The 24,039-nt window shown below is 36.8% G+C and overlaps 2 protein-coding genes across 2 annotated transcripts; both read left to right on the plus strand.

Annotated features, from left to right (window-relative positions):
* Positions 1 to 1,832: 1,832 nt before the first annotated feature.
* On the plus strand, positions 1,833 to 9,157 carry LOC136758468 (lymphotoxin-alpha). Its single transcript, XM_066712849.1, has 4 exons — positions 1,833 to 2,317; positions 2,620 to 2,644; positions 3,906 to 3,965; positions 6,212 to 9,157. Exons 1-4 carry the CDS (start codon positions 1,868 to 1,870, stop codon positions 6,628 to 6,630), a joined length of 954 nt encoding a protein of 317 aa, XP_066568946.1. The 5' UTR covers positions 1,833 to 1,867; the 3' UTR covers positions 6,631 to 9,157.
* Positions 9,158 to 22,137: 12,980 nt separating this feature from the next.
* Positions 22,138 to 23,682, plus strand: LOC136758236 (tumor necrosis factor ligand superfamily member 6). The gene is made up of 2 exons (XM_066712498.1): positions 22,138 to 22,197; positions 23,078 to 23,682. Exon 2 carries the CDS (start codon positions 23,080 to 23,082, stop codon positions 23,485 to 23,487), a length of 408 nt encoding a protein of 135 aa, XP_066568595.1. The 5' UTR covers positions 22,138 to 22,197; positions 23,078 to 23,079; the 3' UTR covers positions 23,488 to 23,682.
* The last annotated feature ends 357 nt before the right edge of the window (positions 23,683 to 24,039 follow it).

Here is a 24,039-nt window from a genome sequence, read left to right on the forward strand (position 1 = left end):
TGGTCCTGAGTTGAAAAAAGCTACCTTTTACCACAGACAGGGGTGCCCCAGGTCCCACGCAGCAGCTGGGCCAGAGCAGAGTTCAGAGTGCCAGGGGAGTTGTGTGTTGGGAGTTGTGTGTTGGGAGTAGTGTTGCTCCAGTCCAGTGAATCTGTTCTGCAATGATGTCTGTTGCGTTAAACCTTGCTTCCCTCCAGTTATTGCTGCATTAGTGAAGAACCCCAAATATCTGATAACACTACAGTATTATGATTTAGCTGTAATCAGTGCAGTAAATGGGCACCAACATCACTAGCATAATCTCCCTTTTTATATTTATGTAATATGTAAAATCATAAGCACAAACTAATCTCACCATTTTGCATCATACTGTACAAACGAGCAAGTACAACCTCGAAATGTGAAAATATATACTGAGGTTTATGTAAAAATTGAATGTTAAATCAGAAGGGCACAATCTTCTCTGCCTTTAAAAGTCTCTGCTAGTGTCCTCGCTTTCTTTTTAATGTACTTTCTTGAACTAACAGCTAGTGTCTTCTTTATATATTTTTGAATATGTTTGCCTCATGTTTCCTCTTAGCTGGCATGTTAAATGGTTTCACTCCATCCACATAAACTTCCTTTGAGCACCACTGTAAATAATGATTGAGATAGTACACCTACAACAAATAAAAGTGTAAAATGTTTAGTCATAAAATAACATGGATTAGCCATCTTCACTCCAGTCTAAAGTATGCTTGAGTACCGTGCATAAAGGACATGCCCGTCATTTGACCATGACCAGTATCTGAGCACGACTGCCCTCTTGTCTTCCAGCAACAGCCTCCTCTGAGGGTCCAACGAGGCACCTCGTCCCCCACCATGGAAGTCTGATGAGGCACAACCCATCCCAGAAGCACCTCACCACGGAGGGTCAACGGGGCATTCACACCCAAGGTTTGACGAGCCATCGCAAAACAAAGCCTGTTGATGGTCCAAACCCTCCACCCCCGATGGCCAGCGAGAGGCCTCCTCCAGAGGGAAGAGCACAGCCAGCAGCACCGATAAAGAACTTTCTGATCTCCTTGCTGCTGTAACAACTATACTGCCTGGAGGGGAGGCAACCATTAGGCCTAGGCCCTAAGCCGTGGACCCCCAGAGATTCATTTTCTCCTACATGCCATCCATAGGAGTTTTTTGTTTTTCTCTCCTCTGTGCCTAAATGGTTTATTTACATAAATGTTCACTCACTTTATTCTAGATCATGTAAAATGTTTACAGGTCTATATTTGATTTTATTGTATTCATGTTTTTTATTTTGCTGTACATTTGTTGTATGTTTACCAGTCTGTAAAGTGCTCTGTGGCTACCCTGCGAAGGGTGCTATACAAATAAAAATTGATTGATTGATTGATTGATTGATTGATTTGATCTGGTAGCTGTATTTCAACTAGAAGCGTTCAGACAGAAATAAGGCCACCCCTTGCATTCTGAGCTGGTGACTACATTTTGATCATTGATCTCTTATCTGTTAATATGGCTAGGCTTGGTTAATTCTATGTTTTGGAACACAGCCTAGAGTCTTTTTAAATGTGAAAATTAACAAATGGAAAGTAGTGCTTTACGCAGAAATCCCACAGGATGAAATTAATACTCTCTGTTACCTCTGTCCCTGCGCAACGAAAGGAAACCAGTGGAGACCTCCAGCGGTCTGTCTACTGTGCACATTTCATATTAAGGAACAGGAAAAAAAAGCTGAAAAAAGCAGGGGAGGAACCAAATTAGGGACGTATTACATAGTGAGAGAATTACACTTTCTCTCATGGGCTCCTCAGGGTAACACCCCTTACGCGCCTACAGCAACCAGAAGATCATTTTTAATTGTGTAATGCGTTGTGTAACTACTTTTATTAGGGTCGTCCCTGGGGACTTTCCAGATTTCCACTGTCCATCAACAAAAAAAGAAAGGTTTGAAGATTGTAGTTCGTGTTTGTGGGCGGTGCTGAACATCAAACGCGGGGGATACAAACAGTATAAAGAGGGGCTCAGTTCAATGAAGGGGACATTACGATCCATCCAGTTATCATTGAGTTGTGGGTCGTCTACATCAAGCTGGGGCTACAGTTGCTTTGAACCTATGGACGTCCACGCAGTCATGCTGGAAGAGACCAGACCTCAGATGTCCCCGGAGGACAAGTCATTGGCTGTGCTTGTCAATCACTGCAATGAGATGAAGCGCAGGGATTGCATGAGTCGCTTCTCCATGGCATTCCTGCTCCTGGCCCTAACAGTTTTCATCTTCTATCACATCAAACAAAATCCGTCAGCAGACGGTCGGGTACGTCTTTAACTTTAAGTCAACGTTACTTTAAGGGGTTGTGCACTATTCCCCACTGATCCAAGTGACCTGCTGCTGCCATACCCCAGCCCTGCTCAGGAGTGCGCACTACACGCACCAGCAGGGCATGTAAGGCTGCCCCAGCAGGCTGTACTGAAGGGGCGTGGGAAAGGGAGCTTACATTATATATGCAACGCGTTTGTTCTTCACAAATGGCAGAATTGGTTTAATCTGTCTGATTTGAAACCATATGATCACAGTGCTTGATCCCGGCAATATAATCGTATTTTCCGTCTTTTCAGGTCTTGCCAGGGGACGTGGTTATCGGTAAGTTTGTGTGTGTGTGTGTGTGCGTGCGTGCTATACAGAATATTTGGTTACAATTCGTTTAGGGGATGCATAAAACATGGGTAAATGTTAAATCATTATTAATTACCGCAGAACAAGTGTTGTTTGATATACAGTATCACTGTCATATAACTAAACACTATTTTTCAACCATGCGTAAAATCCATCCTATCCAAAAATTGGGATGTGAGAAACTGAAGCCGCTTCCTGGTTGTTGGCAGAAAGGTCTGGAAATCCCTGCTTTCTCCTGTTGATTTTTGTATCAACAATTTAAGATTGTTTGGAACGAACGTGCTTATTAATTAATTAATTAAAGACATTTTCTAGATTTCTCGTCGCGTTTCATTCCTGACAAGAGCTTGCTGCCATCTGTTTAAACAACAAATACGAAAATAAATGAACCCGAATATGTAGTAAACTGGGTTCATTTTAGTTTAAATTACCAATTATGTTAATACATATGTCAATCGGATATTATAGTTTAACAATTCTCTCATGCTCAAAGTTTTAAAAATGGTCGATAATATTGAAAATCGTCTGGCTAGTTAAATATTTAAACATTGTAACTACAAATATGTCTAAACATATTTTGAACTAATTTAAATCTGTACCTAATTTATCTGTCAATCCACCTGCATTTCTTTCTCGATATGCATGTTTTTGAGATTATGTTCAGTGGTATTATTAGATTATTATTATTATTATTATTATTATTATTATTATTATTATTATTATTATTATTATTATTAACAATGCATTATGAATAATATGAATGATAATAATTTGACAGATGTCTTTATGCAAGGCGACTTAAAATTTACACAAAATAAATTTAAAAAACGACATTGATTTGATTAAGTTCGAATAAAGCTAATGAAAATTACTTTATGGAAATGAATCTAAATTTATTTGGGCTTGGTGCTATCAGAGATGTGCAGGCACTATTTAACTACAAGACCGATTACTTTGCACTACAAATTAATTAGTTAATTCCAGGGACTGTTTGGTAATGTTAATGTAATGTCAGCGTAGGTCAAGCCAGGTTTATATTAGATTAAATTTACCATATCAGGACCCCCAATATATCGTAGCTAGGATGTGTTAGCTCCCCGATCTGTGTAGAATTGACAGCATGTTCAGTTGTTCCCAGGCCTTCACCTTACCATTAGCCATATACAATATTTAACCAAAAACAAAAAATAAAATGTAATCACTAATACATTCACTTTCTCTCACACAGGTAACTCTGCACAGCAGACCTCCAAATGTCCACTAATAAATCCTAAAGCTCACTTGACAGGTATGCTCAACTTCCTTAAAGCTTTTAGAAGAAAAAAAAAAGATGAAAGCATAACAATCTATGATGTTTTGCTTGATTTTTCATATGATTAAGAAAGAAAACCAATAATGCTAAACTTGCCATTCATATGTGGTTGGAATTTCTATTGCATCTGTTACAAACAAAATTTGTTTGGATGAAGCTCTGTAATGTATGCTGCCACTGCCAGAGGAATCTCTAACATAACCTTATTAAGACAAGGGATTCAAACACAGTGAACTTAAATAAACAAATACATGTATACATATTTTTGAATGGGATGCAGTCAACCTGACCATGTTTTAAAATGCACAATTTCTGTGCTTTTCATTATCTGAGTGACTGGTAAAAGTCCATGTAGTCCATAAAGAGTAATTGGCAAATAAGTCCTGCTTTTTAAAATTTGTGAATGTCTACCTCTTGGGGAAAACAGAACAATATTTATTTTCTGAGGTTCCCTTGCCTTAAAGATACATGAAGAAAAGTGCAACAAATACCATTATTACCCCAATCTAAATTATGATAACAAACGTATTAGTTATTCAATTTCACAGTATAGGTAGTGACTGATAAGAGCACTTTCACTTTCATGTTGAACTGTGCAGATATTAAGTTAAAAATAACTTAAAGGGTACCCACCTGCTATTTATAAATTATTAACTGTGTCTTAGCTTTTATTAGCAAATTACCAATCCATTATAGAATGGTTAATTAGTTTAACATTTTTAATTAATTGTGCATTTTACCGGATCATGAGAGAAGCTGATTCTCATATGATCAGATATGATTCTTCTGACCTTAACACTGCAGCAGTTAAAACTAAAGCAGTTAAAATACTGTGAATACTGAAGCTGCCAGTGTGCATGCGTGATGCATGTGTGAGCACACAGTATGTGTGGGGTCAGCTGCAGACTTCTCTGACGTGATTACAAGTTAATCGTGAATGCCAAGTTACAGGTGATTTATGTGGTTCAGATTTAATTGTGGATCGGTTCATCTTGTTGTGGGATCCAGCCCATATGAGTTAAACCTCCCACTCTGGGGGAGAGGGAGAGACTGGTCTTCTCTGCAATGTGCCTTAACATGTGCAGGGTTTCACTGCGAATATAACTAGTTCACTCTCTTGTTTCACTTATTAACCTGCTGTTAAATTACATCCAGGTTTGTATTTGCACAAAAAGTTTGGCTGAAGTTTTTACATTTCCTGCCCTGTTTCTAAAGCTTGTGCAGATCTGCAATGTGTGACCGATGAAATGACTAAATTATTAAATTTGTGGTGTTCTGTGCATGCAGCTTAGATCATCATAGGGCTGCCAACCATTGTTTCTGCAAGAAGCAAGAATTCCCCATCCTTCCTGGGGATAGGACAGTTTGACATTTTTCGGTTCATGTGGAAGGAGTAGCAGGTGTTTTGTAATTGGAGTCTGCAAGCCAGCTGTGCTTGTATTTAATAGTGAAAACACGACCTCTATGTGCAAATGTGACCTTAATTTGGCCCACAATAGAGATGCTCACTGTGGTTTGTTGAGTTAATGTGGCACCTTTGTGGCTGAATGCTGATGTAATTCAGGAGGAGTTATTTGAAACTGATACACCTCTTTTTTTTTCTTTACACACTTCTTAAATTGTGCCCACTCAGCATGGCATGAAAACAATAGAGTTGAACGTCACTTTAAAACAAATACTCTTTTGGAAGGTTGTCTGAATGATTGGGGAAGATTTTCTCAATTTAGCATTTGTAATCATAGCATTCTTAAAAACAGCTGGAGTATAAATTAGAAAAATCTTGTGAATACAGCCAAATAGAAACAGTTATGACTTCAATCAAATACATTAAAATTATATAATTCAGAGTGGGATGTAGCTGCGGTTGTGTTTTGGAGCTTCCCAAAATAATAATGTGTGTAGTCAGTTTTTGTTTGGTTTAGGTTGTGTATCTTTTCCTGACCTTTTGGTTTAGATAATTTATCATTTGCTCTGAGTGTTGTTCTTTGCTCTGATGACAAAAACGTAGCACCATCACTTCTTTCCTTGATGGGAAACAAAAGGTTTATTTAGAGAGGGAAAAAAACACAATCCACAATAACAATAGCATATTGTGCTGCTGCAGCTATTGCAAATTGCTTTAATTAACTACACATACAGACTTCAGTCATGGTTGAGATCTTATCAGTGTCCTATAGAATCAAAAAGTGTTGCATTAACTTTTTCTCCTTCTTTCCATACAGCCATCGGGCCAGATAAGCTTCCCAAAGATGAAAACATTCTACCGTGGCAGAGTCAGCATGGGAATGCGTTTGTAAAAAATGGCTTTTCGTATGAAGAAAAGGCACTTGTCATCCATAAAGCAGGACATTATTATGTCTATCTGCAAGTCACATTCCGGATGAATGGGGAAATGACCTGCAAGGACAGACGAATAAGTCAGACTGTCATTAAGAATTCTGGCGCGTATCCAGTGGATATGGAATTGATGGCCTCTTCTGAAAGCATCGCATGTGTAAAGGAGCCGTGGATGAAGAGCATGTATTCGGGAGCCGTATTCTATCTTGAGGAGAAAGACAAACTGAAGGTGAAAGTCAACAACATCAGCCTGGTTGACTTCACTACTGAAATGAAAACGTTCTTCGGGGCTTTTCTTGTGTAGAAGTGGCTCGAGGGAATGAGAAAAGGCTTCAGGTTATTCAAAATTCCTTTATTTTATGATGTTTTTTATTTTTTTATTTTCATGGGGCTTTGATATTCCTGTAAACCAGGGGTTTTCAAACCGGTCCTGGAGTACCCCTGCCCTGCTGTTTTTTGTTCCAATGTAGATCTTAATTACTTAACTGAATGGTATATTGTTAGGTCAATTAAGGATTAAATTAAGCAATTAAGACATCAGTTGGAACAAAAAACAGCAGGGCAGGGGGTACTCCAGGACCGATTTGAAAACCACTGCTGTAAACCGCAAATACTAAAATTCTATTTTTGAAATCTGTGTGTCTTCAAGGGCATGGATGTTTTCAATTGTTTGGATTACCTCTCATTGTCTGAAGCCCATACCTTTTAAATGCAGAAATGAGTCTGATTGTATCTAATTAGTAAGTCCATATAAAGAAAAGAAAGTCTGTTTATAAACCACAACAAACATTAGCCTTGTTTAAGCATTTTGGCTTCAGTGATTTTGTTTTTTGTTGTGGCTCAATATAACTGATTCATTACATACAGTCAATTCAAATCCCACATGTAACAAAAATAATTTAGATAATTGTTTGACTTTTTTCCCTAAAGAAGAAAATATATATGTATCCAGTAGTTACTTATCATGAAACAAATATGCATTTGTAATATACCACATTCAAATTTCGTTACAGACCAAATATAAGATTTGTTTTTTCTTCGGCTCTCCTGATTTGCCCCTTGGTGTACTGTGTATTTTTAAACAACTATAACAGAAGTTTGCCTTCTTTATACTGTGGTTTTATTTACATTTAAACTCTGATTGCTTCTTTCCCATTTCCTAGGATTTAATGAGAAAGAAGCAATGAATTATGCACAGTACCACAGACAGCAGCCACAGAGTCTTCTGTGGGATGTGGGTCTTTATGTTTCAGTTCAACTTGGGAACTTGTATTACATACATTTAATAGATATGCTATACCATGAAACACATGTGAAACACGTACACATAGGAAGTTGGCAAATGTTGGCAGGAAAATGCCCATCCATTTCTTGTTTGAAAGCTGTAGACCACAAAAAAGAAAAACGGGGAATTTCGGAAGCTGATCTTTTTCGTGCTGAATGGATTTTTAATCTCAAACTAGAGAGAAGTTTTGATATATACATTTGTTTTTAGTTGTTCATTTTATCGTGCAGATCTGATTACGATACTAATGGCCTGTTTCATTACAGTCAATTCTGTTCTACTCTAGAGGATCTCTAGAGTAGAACAAAAACAAGCAAAACAAACTAATAAAAACAAAATTTGTATTTACTTTATTTTTCTACGTTCCAACATGGGTCAGTGATGTCGACAGCGATGTTGAGATTAGTTGTGACCTGGGCCTTGTCCAAAGCAGATTGATAATCCATTGGCTGGAAGCTGTTACTTACAGTCTTGACAAGCCAGTTCAAAATTGCAGCCAATGTTTACTGCTTGGAAAACCATATTGTTAAGCACTCTAGTTAGATAAATGCCCCAGTATTAAGTCTACTTCTTACTTCTGTTAGTTGCCAGTGAATGGCACTGCAGATTTGTTTCAGGTTACTGGAAATGGGGCTTCACTGTTTGAGAACTTCTGCAACTATGTGTAGGGGGCACTTTCTTTCATTTTTGAGTAGGGTGTTTTTAGATGTGTTTAGTTCTTTTTGACAAAGCCTCAAAAAGAAAAAGAAAAAGATGCTTGTGAAAAGCATGTTGGAAACCACTTGGCAGCATATTTTCATGATTTTTACGTTAGGCCCACAGCTGGTCTACTGACGGTTGATATTGCATTTTTAATTTCACCTGATGCCATTTTCAAAGCTAGTGCAGTATTTTACTTCACCCCCACCAACCTGCTAAAGTGCAGTAAAAAATCAATTGTGTACATGTAGTTGTTTTCCCCTTGTTGGCAGTGTACCTATCTGTTATCTATATTTCATGAGCATTCAGTAAATATCATGCCATTCTTAATTTATTGTTTATAACGACTTCCAAATATAACTAGATATATAAGATAAAAACACAAATTTGTGTGTAATGTATTTATTTGCTGAATCCTATTTACATTTTGAGGATCTCTTATTTATGTTTTTTTACTACCCATCTTTTCCTAATTGAAAAGCATTTAAAAAAATCCTTGGTCAGTTGTGATCATTGAATTGTTAAAACCGTGGTTCTGCAGGGTGTGGTTTTATTTATTTGGCAAATAAATGTGAAGTGCCTGCTATTTTGTTTAATGCTTAGAAGCCATGTTTTATATTAAAACAGTTGTAGAGTACTGTACAACGTACTGTCTGATTGCATGTATATTACTGTGTAACTGTGATGTATTTTCTATGTCCAGGAAGATTCCTTAATTTATACTAATACATATTTGTCATTAAATAAATAATTTAAAAAACAAATTGCTTTTGATCTGTTATTGAAACTACTTTGGGGACATTTATATTTATGGAGTAAAAGTATTCAACAGAAGGAATACTATTATGTGGGGGATTTTCTGTATTTTAATATAGTATTTACAGTAGGATTTCTCTCATGCTCAATGAATATCAGTTTAACCTTATGATGTCTCTCACTTTGCATACTCTGCCTGTACAGGCCTAGCCTCAATGCCCAGGAGGTGTATATATGGGGTAAAAGTGCGGTATGCCTTTTTCCCAGGCCTTGATCTATCTGCTTTCTAAGACCATTCATTATGCCAATGATTGCAAAACATTGGAATATAAACCTGAGATATGGGTCAACCTAAATCACTGGAATCTGTTTAGACCATGTGGTAAAAGGGGGTATTAACTTGTCTTGATCTAAATGCCAACAATCAATGCCAACCTGGTTTGAGGTGATTTGGTATTTGTGTGTGTCACTTGTCACTTGATGGTATGTAAAATAAATGACAGATATACAACAATAGAGATTTTTGTTCTGGACACTGTCTTGTCATTAGTACAGCAACATATGTACTTACATCGGTAATGACTCCTATTTACATTAATTCTCTATGTATGAAATCTGATGTGTAAAGAATCCATAGGACCACAGTGAAACAATAAGACGTTTAATGTATGATGGTAATAAAATAATATACACAAACAGGTGACAGATATCAAGAGGATCCCTGGACTGAGCGAAGGTTCTGAGCCCCGAGCAAAAATACGTGCAGTTATTTATAGGTCGAGACCTTGAAATCGAACAAAGAAAATTATGATTAATATGCAAAACTAACAGATTATATTGGCTAATGAAAATTCAACAATATAGCTAGAGGGTAGATATGGCAAACCCTCTGGTACATTTCCACCTCACCACTTCTGTAACCTTGTGGATGAATCTCAGAAACAACAGGAAGGTTTGTTATCAATATAGCAATGTTTACCTCATCCCCTAAAAGTGTCAAGGCAAGAGAAATCAGATGTTTTGAGAACTGAGTGTCTCTGTCTGCAACAGACTTCCCAAGATACAGAAAGGAACTCAGATACACACAGGCCCTGTATAAGCCAAAAGGAATTCATTTGGATACATTGAATATAGTTGCTGATCAATACTAGAAATTCTTACATCTGTGTACCCATGCCCTGCAGTTTACTGACATGCATTTCCAGTCAAAAAAAGAGTGTCTGGTTTGTTTGTGTAGGGTTCAGTGACATATACAGTCTATCAAATATATTCATAAGCATCAATAATACATGTGTCCAGCATAATAAAAAAGTCAACCACTTCCATAACAGACTGCATTTTGCTTACAACGAGAATTATTTTCTTAATTCAAAGGTTTCCTGATCAGTCCATCTGTTGATTGCTCACAGCCAATAAATAATTCTCACAATAAATGCTTCAGTTATTTGAGAGATGAGGTGGAACGAAAACAAGACGACATCACATTCCTCGCTACAGACTTGAACCCTCTGTGACTTTTAGTAAAGATTGATGGTCTCCGTGGCCTGTTTAGAAAGCTGATGTTTTACAATTTAACATTACAAAGGAAGGTATTATATTGAGGTATTATAAAGAAAGACATTTTACAATAATAAAGATTACTTATCGATAAATGCTCCCATGTGACATCTATATCTGCAGGTGCATAAGTCCATAAATAATAAACATACTCAGTAATGTTGAATCTCTCTGCTTATAGAATGAAAGGAACAAACTAGTATAAGAAAATATGCCCAAAAGAGTTAGGAGGTTCTGAAAACCATTGGGATATACATGTGCGTCTGTATCATTAAAAAGGAGTTTAATAATTTAGTATGAGATCACATTTAGGTTGGTTAAATGTGGTGTGATGTGGTTTCCTTTTGTTACTATTTGCCATGAGTAGCTGAATGACATGTGGCAACACATTTCAATAAGTTGAAATGCCTCTGATTAAATAGTGTGTCAAGAATGTACTACGTGCTGAAACTTGTTATGATGCATGGAATATGGGCTGCTGACACAGATCTAAAGAGCTAGAGATAGCACTCTAGGCATTGTGTAACCATGAATATAAACAGAAAACTATTACAGGGCTTAGTTAAACAAGACTATCTACTATATCATTATTATGATTATTTTAATATTGTTGGTGTTGGTTGTTCTGTGATCGTAAATTACAAATTCGTACCAGATTGCATTTGGATTTAGAAGTCGCCGAAGGTGGCTTTCTAACAATCTTGCCATAGAGGAGACAGGCTTATAATGTGTGACTCACAGGCAGGTCAAAGATTGCAATGGATCCAGACCTTAATTTCTTCTCTCCAGGTTTGTGGAGAGCGGATCAGAGAATGTGGGTTGACGTTGAATTCGAGCCAGGATAGGTTGGACAATGTGATAAGGACCAATAATTTCCCATTTTTCTTCTTATCTGCTCTCTTATGTTAGCTGTAAATCTTTGAGAGGAAAGGCTTGGTGTGACTGTTAATGTTGATTTTATTGCTCAGTTTCTAAGCAGCAAGGGTTCATACTTTGGCCAACTGTGACGTTGAGAAAAGATTGTTAATTACTATGCTCAATATTATTCTTAGACATCTTACAATTTTGCCAGCTGATGTTAGTTTCTGTTATGGGCAATTATAAGTTTCCCAAGACCATTATGAAGGTAACTGACAAATTCCTGATAAATACTGTTTGTTTTCCTTTCTATAAATATGGCTACAGCATTTAATTCATATTAGCATCTAAAGAACTGCACAGCCATTTAAAACACACATGGCAATGAAATGTTTGGGATTAAAGACCTTGAGGCAACCAACATATGCAGTGTGCTCCTGTAACAATATCACTTTTTCTCTTTTTTTATGAACTCACTCTATTCTATTGATAGATAACATACGTGTGATGTGATTTCCATTTGTTAACTAACTTGCCTAACTAGTCGAATGACGTGGGATAATAACTGGACTTACCAAGATGAGTTCCAATGGAATATAGGCATGCATTTAGTACAATTAAGTCAATTAAAGTGATTGTTTCTGCAACTTTATATATTTAAGTGAAGGGACAGGTTGCATTCCAATGCAGAATTTTTGGTTATTTAAAAATAGGATACAACCAATACAAATGCAAACTAGTCAAACCAACATTGATTTTAACATAGATTAGTTTATCAGATGAGTGAAAGTCAACTGCAATCTATAGCTCAAGTCAAAATATGCCTTCATAAAGCTTTATGTATTTACAAACCTGCATGAGAACACTCAGCTCTTAAATGCAGTGCAAATCCCCCCCACACACACAACAAATCATGCAATTTTAGTTCAGATTATAATCTTTCTTTCTGTTTGTTTCATTCTTTTTTCCTTCTTTCTTTTTGATTTGTTTTAAACTATTTTTGACACTCAAGTAGAGACATTTTAACATACAATTTGACAGCTGGAAAATACCTCTCAAATCCCCTTTTAGTACATCTTGACACCTGAAACACAAGTTTTACAACTTTGGTCAGGAAATGTAGTAAAAATAATTTCATCATCCACAAGGTAGGTAGGTGTTCCTGCAACCTTACGCAGAACGTGTGGGTGTTTTGTAACCCAGTACTCTGATGATGTTTCTGGAGAAGCCATTCATCATATAATGAGCAAACAATTGCACCAGTTTGCATACGTTTTTTTGTCAGTTTCTATTACGTATGTATGTTCTTCTACACCTCTAACATGACTCCTTTAGTTTCTGCTTACCGTGGGACTTAGGTTTGTGAAATGGATGACATGCTGTTTACATGTACAACATATACTATGTGTGTGTGTGTATGCATAAGATTTCTGTATTCATTTTACATCCTGTGCCTTGAAGTTGAAGGGTTTGTTTACAATGTGATCTTTGTCTTCCTGACATAGGAAGTGACATGAAGCGTTATTAATAAATCAATGTACATGTGGGGTCTCTAATGTTCAAAGCACACATTTTAAAACATTTGTAACATTCCCCAAAACTAGTTTTCATTTTGCATATTTGATAAAGTTATCACTACATGTTATGTTGTTGTTATTGTTATTATTATTACTAGGTACCTCTGCTGTGTACTTAATGTAGTACTGTCACAGTACTAACCTGATATAGAACTGATTGTCAAACTGGCATTGTGCCGTCAAAATACTGTGTGATTGCAACACACAGCAGTTTAAAAATCAATACATTTTAGAGAGAAGGTATTTTTTATTTATGTATGCATTTATGCAAAACCTATTGCAGAGATCTCTATTTAAAATACAACTCATATAATATTATTATTATTATATAATATTATTATGATTATTATTATTTATTTATTAGCAGATAGCCTTATCCAGTGCAACTTACAAAACATAAGAGCATTTTAAAAGTGCAATACAGTTCAAAATTACATAAGTGCATAAGAAAAATATACAGTTAATACAAGTCCTACATCCTAGATTGTGAGCTAATAATTGCAGACAAGATGTGAAGTCATCATTAAGAGCTCAGGGCATCAGGTCATAGGGGCCAACAATATAAACAACAAGAGTACTAGCAATGTAAAAGCAATTTGTATGATTTAAAACTAGATATAAAGTGCAATTTAACAGGAGAGCTGAGCCCTGCAGGGGAATAACAGCTAAGTTACAGGTACAGTCTGAATAGGTGTGTCTTGAGTATCGCCGGAAGGTTGTCGGGGACTCTGCTGTCCTGATTTCAGTGGGAAGGTTCCACCACTTAGGGGCCAGGGAGGAAGAGGAGCAGCTCTGGAGGAAGGGGAGTTGAGAGGAGGCAAATTATAAACATAGTTAGTGGGCCAGCCTGTTTACTGGAGTTCACACTAGTACAGATATCTGGAGTAAATGCTGGTTCTCATTCAAAAAGAGAAAACATAAAGTGAATTTGATAAATCAGATGAATGAATAAATGAATGAATGAATAAATACAAATGATAGATAGAAACTTCTGTAGTCAAATATTTAGCACTTCCTTGGATTATTAGACTTTAAACAGAGTGAGGAGAAAAACATTATCCCAGATTACTCATTTGTAGAATGCACATTGATATTTCAGGTAGTGAAGAACATACTCTGCTTCACTGTCTCTGTGATTTTGAAGTTGAGCAATTTTGTTCAGTGGATACTGGAGTCAGTTTCAGAACGTCTTTCAGAACGGCCAGAATAGCAGATTTTCCTACTAACGCTGTGGTTTCAAGGTTGAGCTATTCAGTGCAGATTGTTTAGAATACCACTCATACACAAAAAGATCAATCCACATTTACTTCATTATTATCATTCAATCCATTGCAACACAGCCATACGAGTTGCCAAATAGTTTCGTTCCTCATATTTCCTCTAAGAGGAACTTGATTCGCTTTACAATAGAAGGCTGGCCTGAATCCAAGACTTAAGAATCCAGGGTCAATGAGACTGAACTACTAATGTACATTTCTTCAGGAGGCCTTCAAAATTCTGTAAGGCAAACTGGTTTACGTAATGTTGTACCCAGGACCTCTGCGTGGCTATGGGATGAGAATGTGGGGAGTGGCGTTGTGGAAGAGAGCAGCCAGATCATTTTAAATGTACATTGTTTATTTTTGTTAGTTTAAAAATTTTAATTTTTTTCTTTTGTTTAAAATAAAATAAAATGCAAATACAATTTTATAAATGAGAGAAAGCCAGCCTTGGAATGCTCACGATGCACTTACAAATACGACATTGTGGCATGGGGGACACCAGTTTGGGGTTCTTTTCCCAGTTCCAGAAATAGTTCCCCAGCATGAAACTAGTGCAGCAATATTGTACCTTAATGCCACTATTACTTTTATGAATTCTGTTCAGTTTAACAGATTGTAGAAAATGTGTATACATTATTATTATTATTATTATTATTATTATTATTATTATTATTATTATTGTTGTTGTTGTTATTGTTATTGTTGTTGTTTTTATTATTGTTGTTTATTATTATATATATGTGCTAACATTTTAAAAATAATGTTATGCCCTTATAGCATAGTATGAAGCACATATGCCCACTTGCTCCCTTTGCTCCCTTTCCCGTAGCCCTTGTCTGTGACCCTACATCTTGACAGCACTTAGCTTGCACTGTCCAGGATGTAGGAAGTCTCTTACTGTACTTGTGTAAATTGTAAATTGGAATTTGTAAAATGTATTATTCTGAATTGCTGTTTTAGCTAAATTGAATTTGTAATGATTGATTGCCTTGTACTTCACTGTATTTTTGCACTTTGTTTGCACTTATGTTGTAAGTCGCCCTGGATAAGGGCGTCTGCCAAGAAATAAAAATAATAATAATAATAATAATATTTCAGTTTACTGTAATTGTTTGATCATGTACTTTTCATTAAGAAATAACATGAATAGTGAATGATTTTACTATAATGGTCTGCTCATGCAGTGTTAATTAGGAAATAACATGAATAAGTCATGAATTTAAAATAATTGGCTGTAAACATGAAGTGTATGAGATTAGCTTGTAATTAAGGATGATTCTTTACGTAACTGGAGAAAAAAACATGAATCCTAATGAATTCGCTCGCCAGACTGTTGTGAAAAACCTGATTTAATGTGTGACCTTGTCTCTGGCCTTGCCTATAAATTCGAGTTGAGTTGAACAGCATAGGAACTGTACATACATCCATTTGTACCTTCTGCAGTGCTTTGTTTGAAGTGAAGTTTATTCTACTTAGAATGTCATCCTACACTACAGTCATAATTGCAGTTTAAGGGGTGCACATTATCATTCTTAACTGATATTTGTGCTGTATTGTGTCAATGCTTCTTGAATGGCTTCGTATCCAAATCTCAGAGCTTTTGTAGCATCTGCTCTTGAAGAAAGGCTTTTCAACGTCAGACCTTGATCAGATTTCTTGAGATGTTAGAATCTCCCACTGCCATGTGGAAGCTGAGGAAATGTTGTATAAAGTTTGAATGAAGCTGGAAAATGAAACTGCAACATTCTGCTGTGCATGTACCAACTAAATTAAGAGAATACAAAGTCAGTGAGATGATTTTCACTTCTTATTCTAGCCTGGAGAATATCTATCAGCCATATTACTGGCATTATCATAGCATTGGCTTGCAAATCAATGTTCAGACCTTACTACAGCTGATTTGAGTGCCGTCTCCAAGTGTTCTGCACTATGACCATGCAGTGGTATGAATTCCAAAAATCTCTCGACAGGCTTGCCACTCTTTTGCTGGACATAACGAATTATCAAAGCTATCAAAGAGTTGATCAACATGTGTGATGTCAGGTGTGGAATTGACTATGATAGAAAAGTACTTGCCATGCTTAATTTCCTTTACAATGGCCCGTAGGACCTTTTTGGCCATCAGTTGAATAAACTCATCACAGATGGTGGAGGACAAATAATTTGTATTTCCCCAACCCTTGTTTGCATGTTTGGCAAGATGTTCTGACAACAGCGGATCAAAGCTGTTTAACTCCAAGCAGCTGTTTTGTTGCACCGTAAACCTTTGCTAATAGTCTAGCAATAAGAAGCTGACTGCTAACACACTTAGCAAGCAGCACTGAAATCTACCGGAAATACTTTTTATCATTATTAGTATTATTTATTTATTAGCAGTTGCCCTTGTCCAGAACATCTTTCCAAACATACAAACAAGGGTTGGGGAAATATCATAATGTGCTTATGTTGTGTAGTCTATGAGCAGGGTTGGGAGGGTTACTTTACAGGATACTGATTACCTTGTTTTGGAAATAATCTGTAACCTAATCCAATAAATTACTCTAAATCAGTAATGTAATCAGAATACTTTTAGATTATTTTTGGAATACTTTTTCTACTTCATTAAAAAAAGCAAAAGCAGCTGAGTTGAAGAAGTGAAACAAAATGTACTACACATTCCAATATGAATGATGGATTGAAATTGTTTGTTTTTAGCCACAGTACAAACAATTAAAATGGAAATTAAGATTTGCCTCAGTTTAATTTTCTTGCATATTTATACTTATGCATTATGCATTTTGTAGTGGATGAATACTTAAACAAGTAAAACTACATTTCATTTTGATACCCTTTACATTTTTACAAACCGACATAAATCAGATATCAATAATGTGTTAATGTCAAAGAAGGTGTATTACCAGCGTTGGTTTCAGTTTCAAGATATTATTTTTATTTATTTTATTTGTATTTTGTATCTGTTTTCAAGATATCAAGTCAGAATGACAATTGGGGTAGTCTGGGAAAACCACGATGATTGTCCCAGTCAGATTACATTTTGAAGGTAAACGTGCATTGCTGTACTTGCCTAAACTATCCTATTAGACTCTATAAAACAGCAATGCTTGGATTTGTAATTCATTGGTATATCTCTAAACCATATGTATTTCTACATATTGTATTCTTGTTTACTTTTAATTAAGTTGTTTTGTGTTTCACTTACATAGTATTATATCTTATTTATAGTACTTTATTAGCTATAACTTGGCTCTGCTTCTACAGGTATCTACATCAGACTAAAGGTGAAGCCATAACTGCATTGCTAATGAGTTTGATTTCTAGATGTGTCTAGATGATTACATTTGGATAGCACACAATATTACTTAAATTGGACTCATACCAAAAAAAACAATCACAATATTGTGTGTTACAAAAAGTGAAAGTAATCAGTATTCATCTTCTGTTGTTATGTCATGCCTCTTGTTTTTGTTCAATATACCTACATAGGTTTCTATTTTTCAGACTCCAAGTGGTTTTCTAATTTGTTTTGTTTAACACGCTTTATTTGTTTCTGTCATACACCACTTGTTCATGTGACTTTACATTATTCACTGTAGTGTGTGGCTGTAATTGTGTTATTGTAAAGTGTAAATCCAGTATATTGCATTCTAGTTTAATGTAACATGCAAGTCAACATGGATGAAAGCACCTGTTAATTCATTTATCTTGGGAATGTAATATATATTCGAATTTGGACCAGATAGAAAATATTAATTAAAGCTTCAGTGTAATACAGAAAAGGAAGATAAGTGTTTATAAATCTCACCCTTATTGTGTTTCCTCTCCTCAATTCTAAGAAAGGTAGGGAAAACATGGTGGAATGATTAGCGGTGGATACAGGGTTGTGAAGAACGCACTCCAGAGCAGAAGAGTCTTCTTGTTTATTTACCAAATTATGATTCACTAAAAAGTGCTGAGGCTATCAAGTTAACAAAAGTGATCAAATAACCTAACAAAAATAAAAAGTTGATAAAGACGTTTCCTCTCTGTGCTGATATGAAGTCTTTAGCAGCAGGAGGTCCTTGTTTCCTCTCTATCTCTCTCTCTTTCGCTCTGTCTCTCACTGACATTAAAACATCACTCCAGAGTTTATCTTCACCAAGATAATCACAGTTTTTCTTTACAGCCAGTTCTGACTGTATTTCAGTACGACACACGGAAAAGCCCCAGACAGGGTAGTCTTGAAGGTGTTCCTCAAAAGGAAATACATCAGTTACTGTTTTGAAATGGTCACAAAATCAATATTTTAAACAATGCCTTTAATATTTCACAATTGTAAGCATATGACTAATGCAACGTGTTTTTTCATGTAAAGAAAGACGCTTAGGATTCCCTGAGGGGTCTGATCCCAGAATAACCAACATACTGTATATCACCTCTGTAGTATCCTTCAATGACAGAATGGCTGTGTCCAAGATCAGTGTAGATACATTAAAGTACTGGCTTGAAAAAAGGATTTACCAGTCAGAAACAACACTAGGATTTGGATTGACATAACTAGTCTAACTATTTCATTACTATTATTATTTATTTCTTAGCCAAGATGATTTAGAGTTTACACAAGAGACATTGTAAATCATTATAAAGGGGAATAATACAATCAGTACAAAATAAATTTTAAAGCACTACAAAAGTGCAGATTTTTTCATTAACATTTCTGCAATGTGGCTAGAGTATGTGAATAATAATAACTATTATAATGATAATAATAATTGGACCATTGAACTGATATTGCATTACTTTTCTTACAAGAATGTATGTTTATTTTGTACTGATTGCATTACGGCACTTGTGTAATGCTTTATAATGTTTCTTGTGTAAACTGTAAATCAGCCTGAATAAGGTCACCTGTTAATAAATAAATACATAAATAATGTCTTCCTCCAGTCAATTATCAGGCATCAGTACCTGTCTATATCACTGCTCCTCAAGTCAAGGAATACACTAAAATGAAGAAGTTTCATTTTAGGACTGTGTGGATTGCCTGTAATGATTTAGTTGTGGCTATAACACTAATGGCACATAGGGCTTGTTCACTATAAATATGAGTACACCATTAACCCAAAAGTGAAAAGGAAACTACTAAATACACATTTAAAAAATACCCCTCCAATAGCACCTCACGCCTTCTCTATCGGAGAAGGCCGGAATGAATTGACGGATATTAAATGACAGAGTTCGGAAGGTAAGAAAGTAATAAAAAAGTACCTGTGACATAAACTGACACTAGGCAGGGAGAGATGCAGGAAGCTGAGGGATTGCTGTTAGATCCTATCAGGGGAGCTTCTGTTCCACTGGTCAGCACAGTGAGATAGCTTAATCATTTAATCTGAAATGTTTGTCACTGAGCACAGGTGAACTCCACGCCAAAAAGACCTTCCACTATGTCACAGACCAGCAGCATCTTATAAAATCCGTCCCTCATTCAAGTTCTCCCATTGTGGATGTGGAGGCAGGCTGTCAACACACAGATAAATCAGACCAGAGACCAAAGGAGAAAACACGTGGTCCTCAAGCTTCAGTGATGGATGTTGAGAAACCCGGGTCACACAGATGGCACCCTGCACTGTATATCAGCAGTATTATGCTGTGGATTGCAGTTGCAGCAATAAGCATCTTCATTTTCTTCCACCTGCAATACTACAAACAGGTATGGGCCATTTTAAAGACCATTTACAGTTCTGACAAATACTGGATATTCTGCCACACAAGCACAGTGGATTCTGGGACAAGAATATTGAAATTATTTCCTTATGTTTTAAATGTAATCCACCTGAACCAAGCTCTAAGGGAGGGGCACCACATGCCTACTGAGTAATATAAAAAGAAGGGGGGGAAACTTAACATTATATTGGGAGTAGGCTTTTGGAGCATAGTGAATAAAATAAAGGCAAAACCTTCATGTTTACAATGTATTGACCATGAGGAGTTAACAAAACAGGCATATGATATTAAAAATAGCTGTTACATAAAGAAATGTACAGAGGAATGAGAGAAATATTTAGTCAAATTAGATCATGTTCACATCACAGGTTAGCGAACAGAAACAACTTGTCAATATGGAGCAGCATGTATCTTAGTATTATTTTAACTTGGTCATTGTTTTGTTTGTTTGCTTTTTGAAGGAGATTGAAAAAGAAGTGGATCTGATATCTAAAAACCTCAACTTGTCTCGTGAGTCGGCATCCTATACCACTACATGTCATCTCAGACATCTTTCTTATCCGCTACATGCCAGCAAAGGTTTAAAAGTAAATGCAACACAAAGGAAGCTCACACTCGTTGGCTTTATTGTATGCTTAAAATACACTATGCAGTTTTATGAATTCAGTTTTAAATTTTCAATTTGCAGATGGGTCAAAGTTTCCACTTGGTCTAGCCCTTAATGTGTGTAAAAGGCATGTCCTCCATTTTCATTTCTGTTTTACTGAGGGAGGAAATAAAAAACTTGCTTTCAGTTTCATGTAGTATAAGAAAGGTAGATGTTAATCTCTTACATAATATATATATACACTCACCTAAAGGATTATTAGGAACACCATACTAATACTGTGTTTGACCCCCTTTCGCCTTCAGAACTGCCTTAATTCTACGTGGCATTGATTCAACAAGGTGCTGAAAGCATTCTTTAGAAATGTTGGCCCATATTGATAGGATAGCATCTTGCAGTTGATGGAGATTTGTGGGATGCACATCCAGGGCACAAAGCTCCCGTTCCACCACATCCCAAAGATGCTCTATTGGGTTGAGATCTGGTGACTGTGGGGGCCAGTTTAGTACAGTGAACTCATTGTCATGTTCAAAAAACCAATTTGAAATGATTCGACCTTTGTGACATGGTGCATTATCCTGCTGGAAGTAGCCATCAGAGGATGGGTACATGGTGGTCATAAAGGGATGGACATGGTCAGAAACAATGCTCAGGTAGGCCGTAGCATTTAAACGATGCCCAATTGGCACTAAGGGGCCTAAAGTGTGCCAAGAAAACATCCCCCACACCATTACACCACCACCACCAGCCTGCACAGTGGTAACAAGGCATGATGGATCCATGTTCTCATTCTGTTTACGCCAAATTCTGACTCTACCATCTGAATGTCTCAACAGAAATCGAGACTCATCAGACCAGGCAACATTTTTCCAGTCTTGAACTGTCCAATTTTGGTGAGCTTGTGCAAATTGTAGCCTCTTTTTCCTATTTGTAGTGGAGATGAGTGGTACCCGGTGGGGTCTTCTGCTGTTGTAGCCCATCCGCCTCAAGGTTGTACGTGTTGTGGCTTCACAAATGCTTTGCTGCATACCTCGGTTGTAACGAGTGGTTATTTCAGTCAAAGTTGCTCTTCTATCAGCTTGAATCAGTCGGCCCATTCTCCTCTGACCTCTAGCATCAACAAGGCATTTTCGCCCACAGGACTGCCGCATACTGGATGTTTTTCCCTTTTCACACCATTCTTTGTAAACCCTAGAAATGGTTGTGCGTGAAAATCCCAGTAACTGAGCAGATTGTGAAATACTCAGACCGGCCCGTCTGGCACCAACAACCATGCCACGTTCAAAATTGCTTAAATCACCTTTCTTTCCCATTCAGACATTCAGCTTGGAGTTCAGGAGATTGTCTTGACCAGGACCACACCCCTAAATGCATTGAAGCAACTGCCATGTGATTGGTTGGTTAGATAATTGCATTAATGAGAAACTGAACAGGTGTTCCTAATAATCCTTTAGGTGAGTGTATATATATATATATATATATATATATATTCTGTATCTCTTTTCAGAACCTCTTCGCCGTTTATCTGATATCCGGGGCCGCCACATAGTACATTTAACACCTGCAGATGGTAAGTAAAGTCACATCCTTCAGTAATAATAATAATAAGAAGAAGGTTAATGCAATCAATAAAACCAACAATGACATTGAATTACTTTTTTATTTTTAAACCAGAAAGTCAGAACACATTCTGTTAGCTGTACTGTGGGTACAGATGCAAACCATCAGGGAAAGCAGTTTAAACAAAGTCCAAACCATATCAGTCTAATTTCCTGTGCTCAGATTCCTTTGACTCATTGTTTGCTTCTTGATTATATACATTATTGGCTTCTGCTTCTTTATGGCTATGGTTTATATCTTGTCTTTGTCCTTTGCCTCTTTAACAACATCAGGTATCAAAGCTCCTGTAAGCTGGGGCTTGATTGGACCCAATCAGTAATACATTATAGACCAGAGATCATAATAAATCATATGGAATAGAAATATGAAACATTTTAAATACTATTTATCTCCTAGGATTATTAAGTCCTAAAGTAAATTCAACTTCAGTCAGCACACCCCATGCAACCCATGAAAATGAAGAACTCTGTGACTGATGCCTGTAATTGGCAACTGATTCTTGCTTCAGTCCAATATAAATGTTTGCAACATGGGCTGCTACTGCTGTTTACATTAAATTAATTAATTTATCTATCTCATTGCTTAAATCCTTAAATGGTTTTAAAGTTGTGAGTTCAGTGCTCTCACTTGCAAGCTGTACGGCTCACATCTGTGGAGGGAAACATCAAGGCTGTGGCTGATGATGTTATCACAGCTACTGGTTAAAAATCTAACTGAAAGTCTCCTCCTGTGGGAATGTAATATGCACTGAAGCACACTGAAGATGACAAGAGCAACCGAAATGCAAAATGACGTGATGTGTGTGACTATGTGTTGTTGTTTCCTTGCAGATATGCGCAGCACTTTGGGACATCTATCCTTTGAGGGTGTCAATGGCCTGGCATTCAGCACGAACAGCATTGACGACAGCACCCAGGCCAAGCTGGTCATCCCTCAGGACAGCGTGTACTTTGTGTACTCTCAGGTCACTATCCAGAAAACCAGCAGGCCCATCTCAGTGTCCATCAAGAGGGAGACCAAGGGCTACCCGGATCCCGAGACGCTGATGAAGTCCAAGACACTCGGTGGAGATTCCATCTACCAAGCAGGGGCCTTCGAGTTGCAAGCCGAAGACCATCTGTATGTGCAGCTGGAGTTTGAGAACCGGTCAGCAGTGCCGATGAAGCTGGTTTCTCATGAAGAAACTGAAACTTTCTTTGGGGTATTTCAGCTGCTACACACAGAGGGCACGGTCCAATAATCTGGTAATTTTCCAGCCCCCTCAGTGAAGCCACCATACACCTTCTCAGGCCATGAAACTTGTCTTTGACTCATATATGACACCACACACAGTTGGTTCTCATTTCCTTGCTTTTGTTTACTGGTTTGCTTGTCTGTTTGAGACATGTTTCATTCTTGGCAAACATTTTTTTATTAAAGTGCCTAAAGAACATCACATCTTTTTCTGTCTTTCTTTCTTTCTAAAATAATTCTAAAATATCTGTTCCATGATTTAAAATACAAACCAAAAATTGTATGTATATGTACCTATTGTGTGAGTTCTATCTTCATATCTGGACTGCAAAAAAGAAACTGAGCAAAGAGTAAAGAGGAGAACAGCTAGATTATTTTAAAAACACAATTGTTTGAATCTTGGGAAAGTTACATTTTTATTAAGATGTGTTATCTAGGGCTTTTTTCTGGTTTAACTGCTGAACTCCTTAAGGCAGATAATACACCCCACCACACACAGTCTTTCTTTCACACTCTCTCACACACACAATGCACTGTAAGCTTCAATTACCAATATACT

The sequence above is a fragment of the Amia ocellicauda genome, chromosome 9, assembly GCF_036373705.1.
Source record: "Amia ocellicauda isolate fAmiCal2 chromosome 9, fAmiCal2.hap1, whole genome shotgun sequence".
Taxonomy (NCBI): Eukaryota; Metazoa; Chordata; class Actinopteri; order Amiiformes; family Amiidae; genus Amia; species Amia ocellicauda.

Bases quoted from the DNA above. Each gene is read 5' to 3' on its own strand.
- LOC136758468 (XM_066712849.1), top strand. From the start codon at position 1,868: ATGCGTTGTGTAACTACTTTTATTAGGGTCGTCCCTGGGGACTTTCCA. The intron at 2,645-3,905 runs GTAAGTTTGTGT...TCTCTCACACAG, and splicing joins GCCAGGGGACGTGGTTATCG to GTAACTCTGCACAGCAGACC. The intron at 3,966-6,211 runs GTATGCTCAACT...CTTTCCATACAG, and splicing joins TCCTAAAGCTCACTTGACAG to CCATCGGGCCAGATAAGCTT.
- LOC136758236 (XM_066712498.1), top strand. From the start codon at position 23,080: ATGCGCAGCACTTTGGGACATCTATCCTTTGAGGGTGTCAATGGCCTG.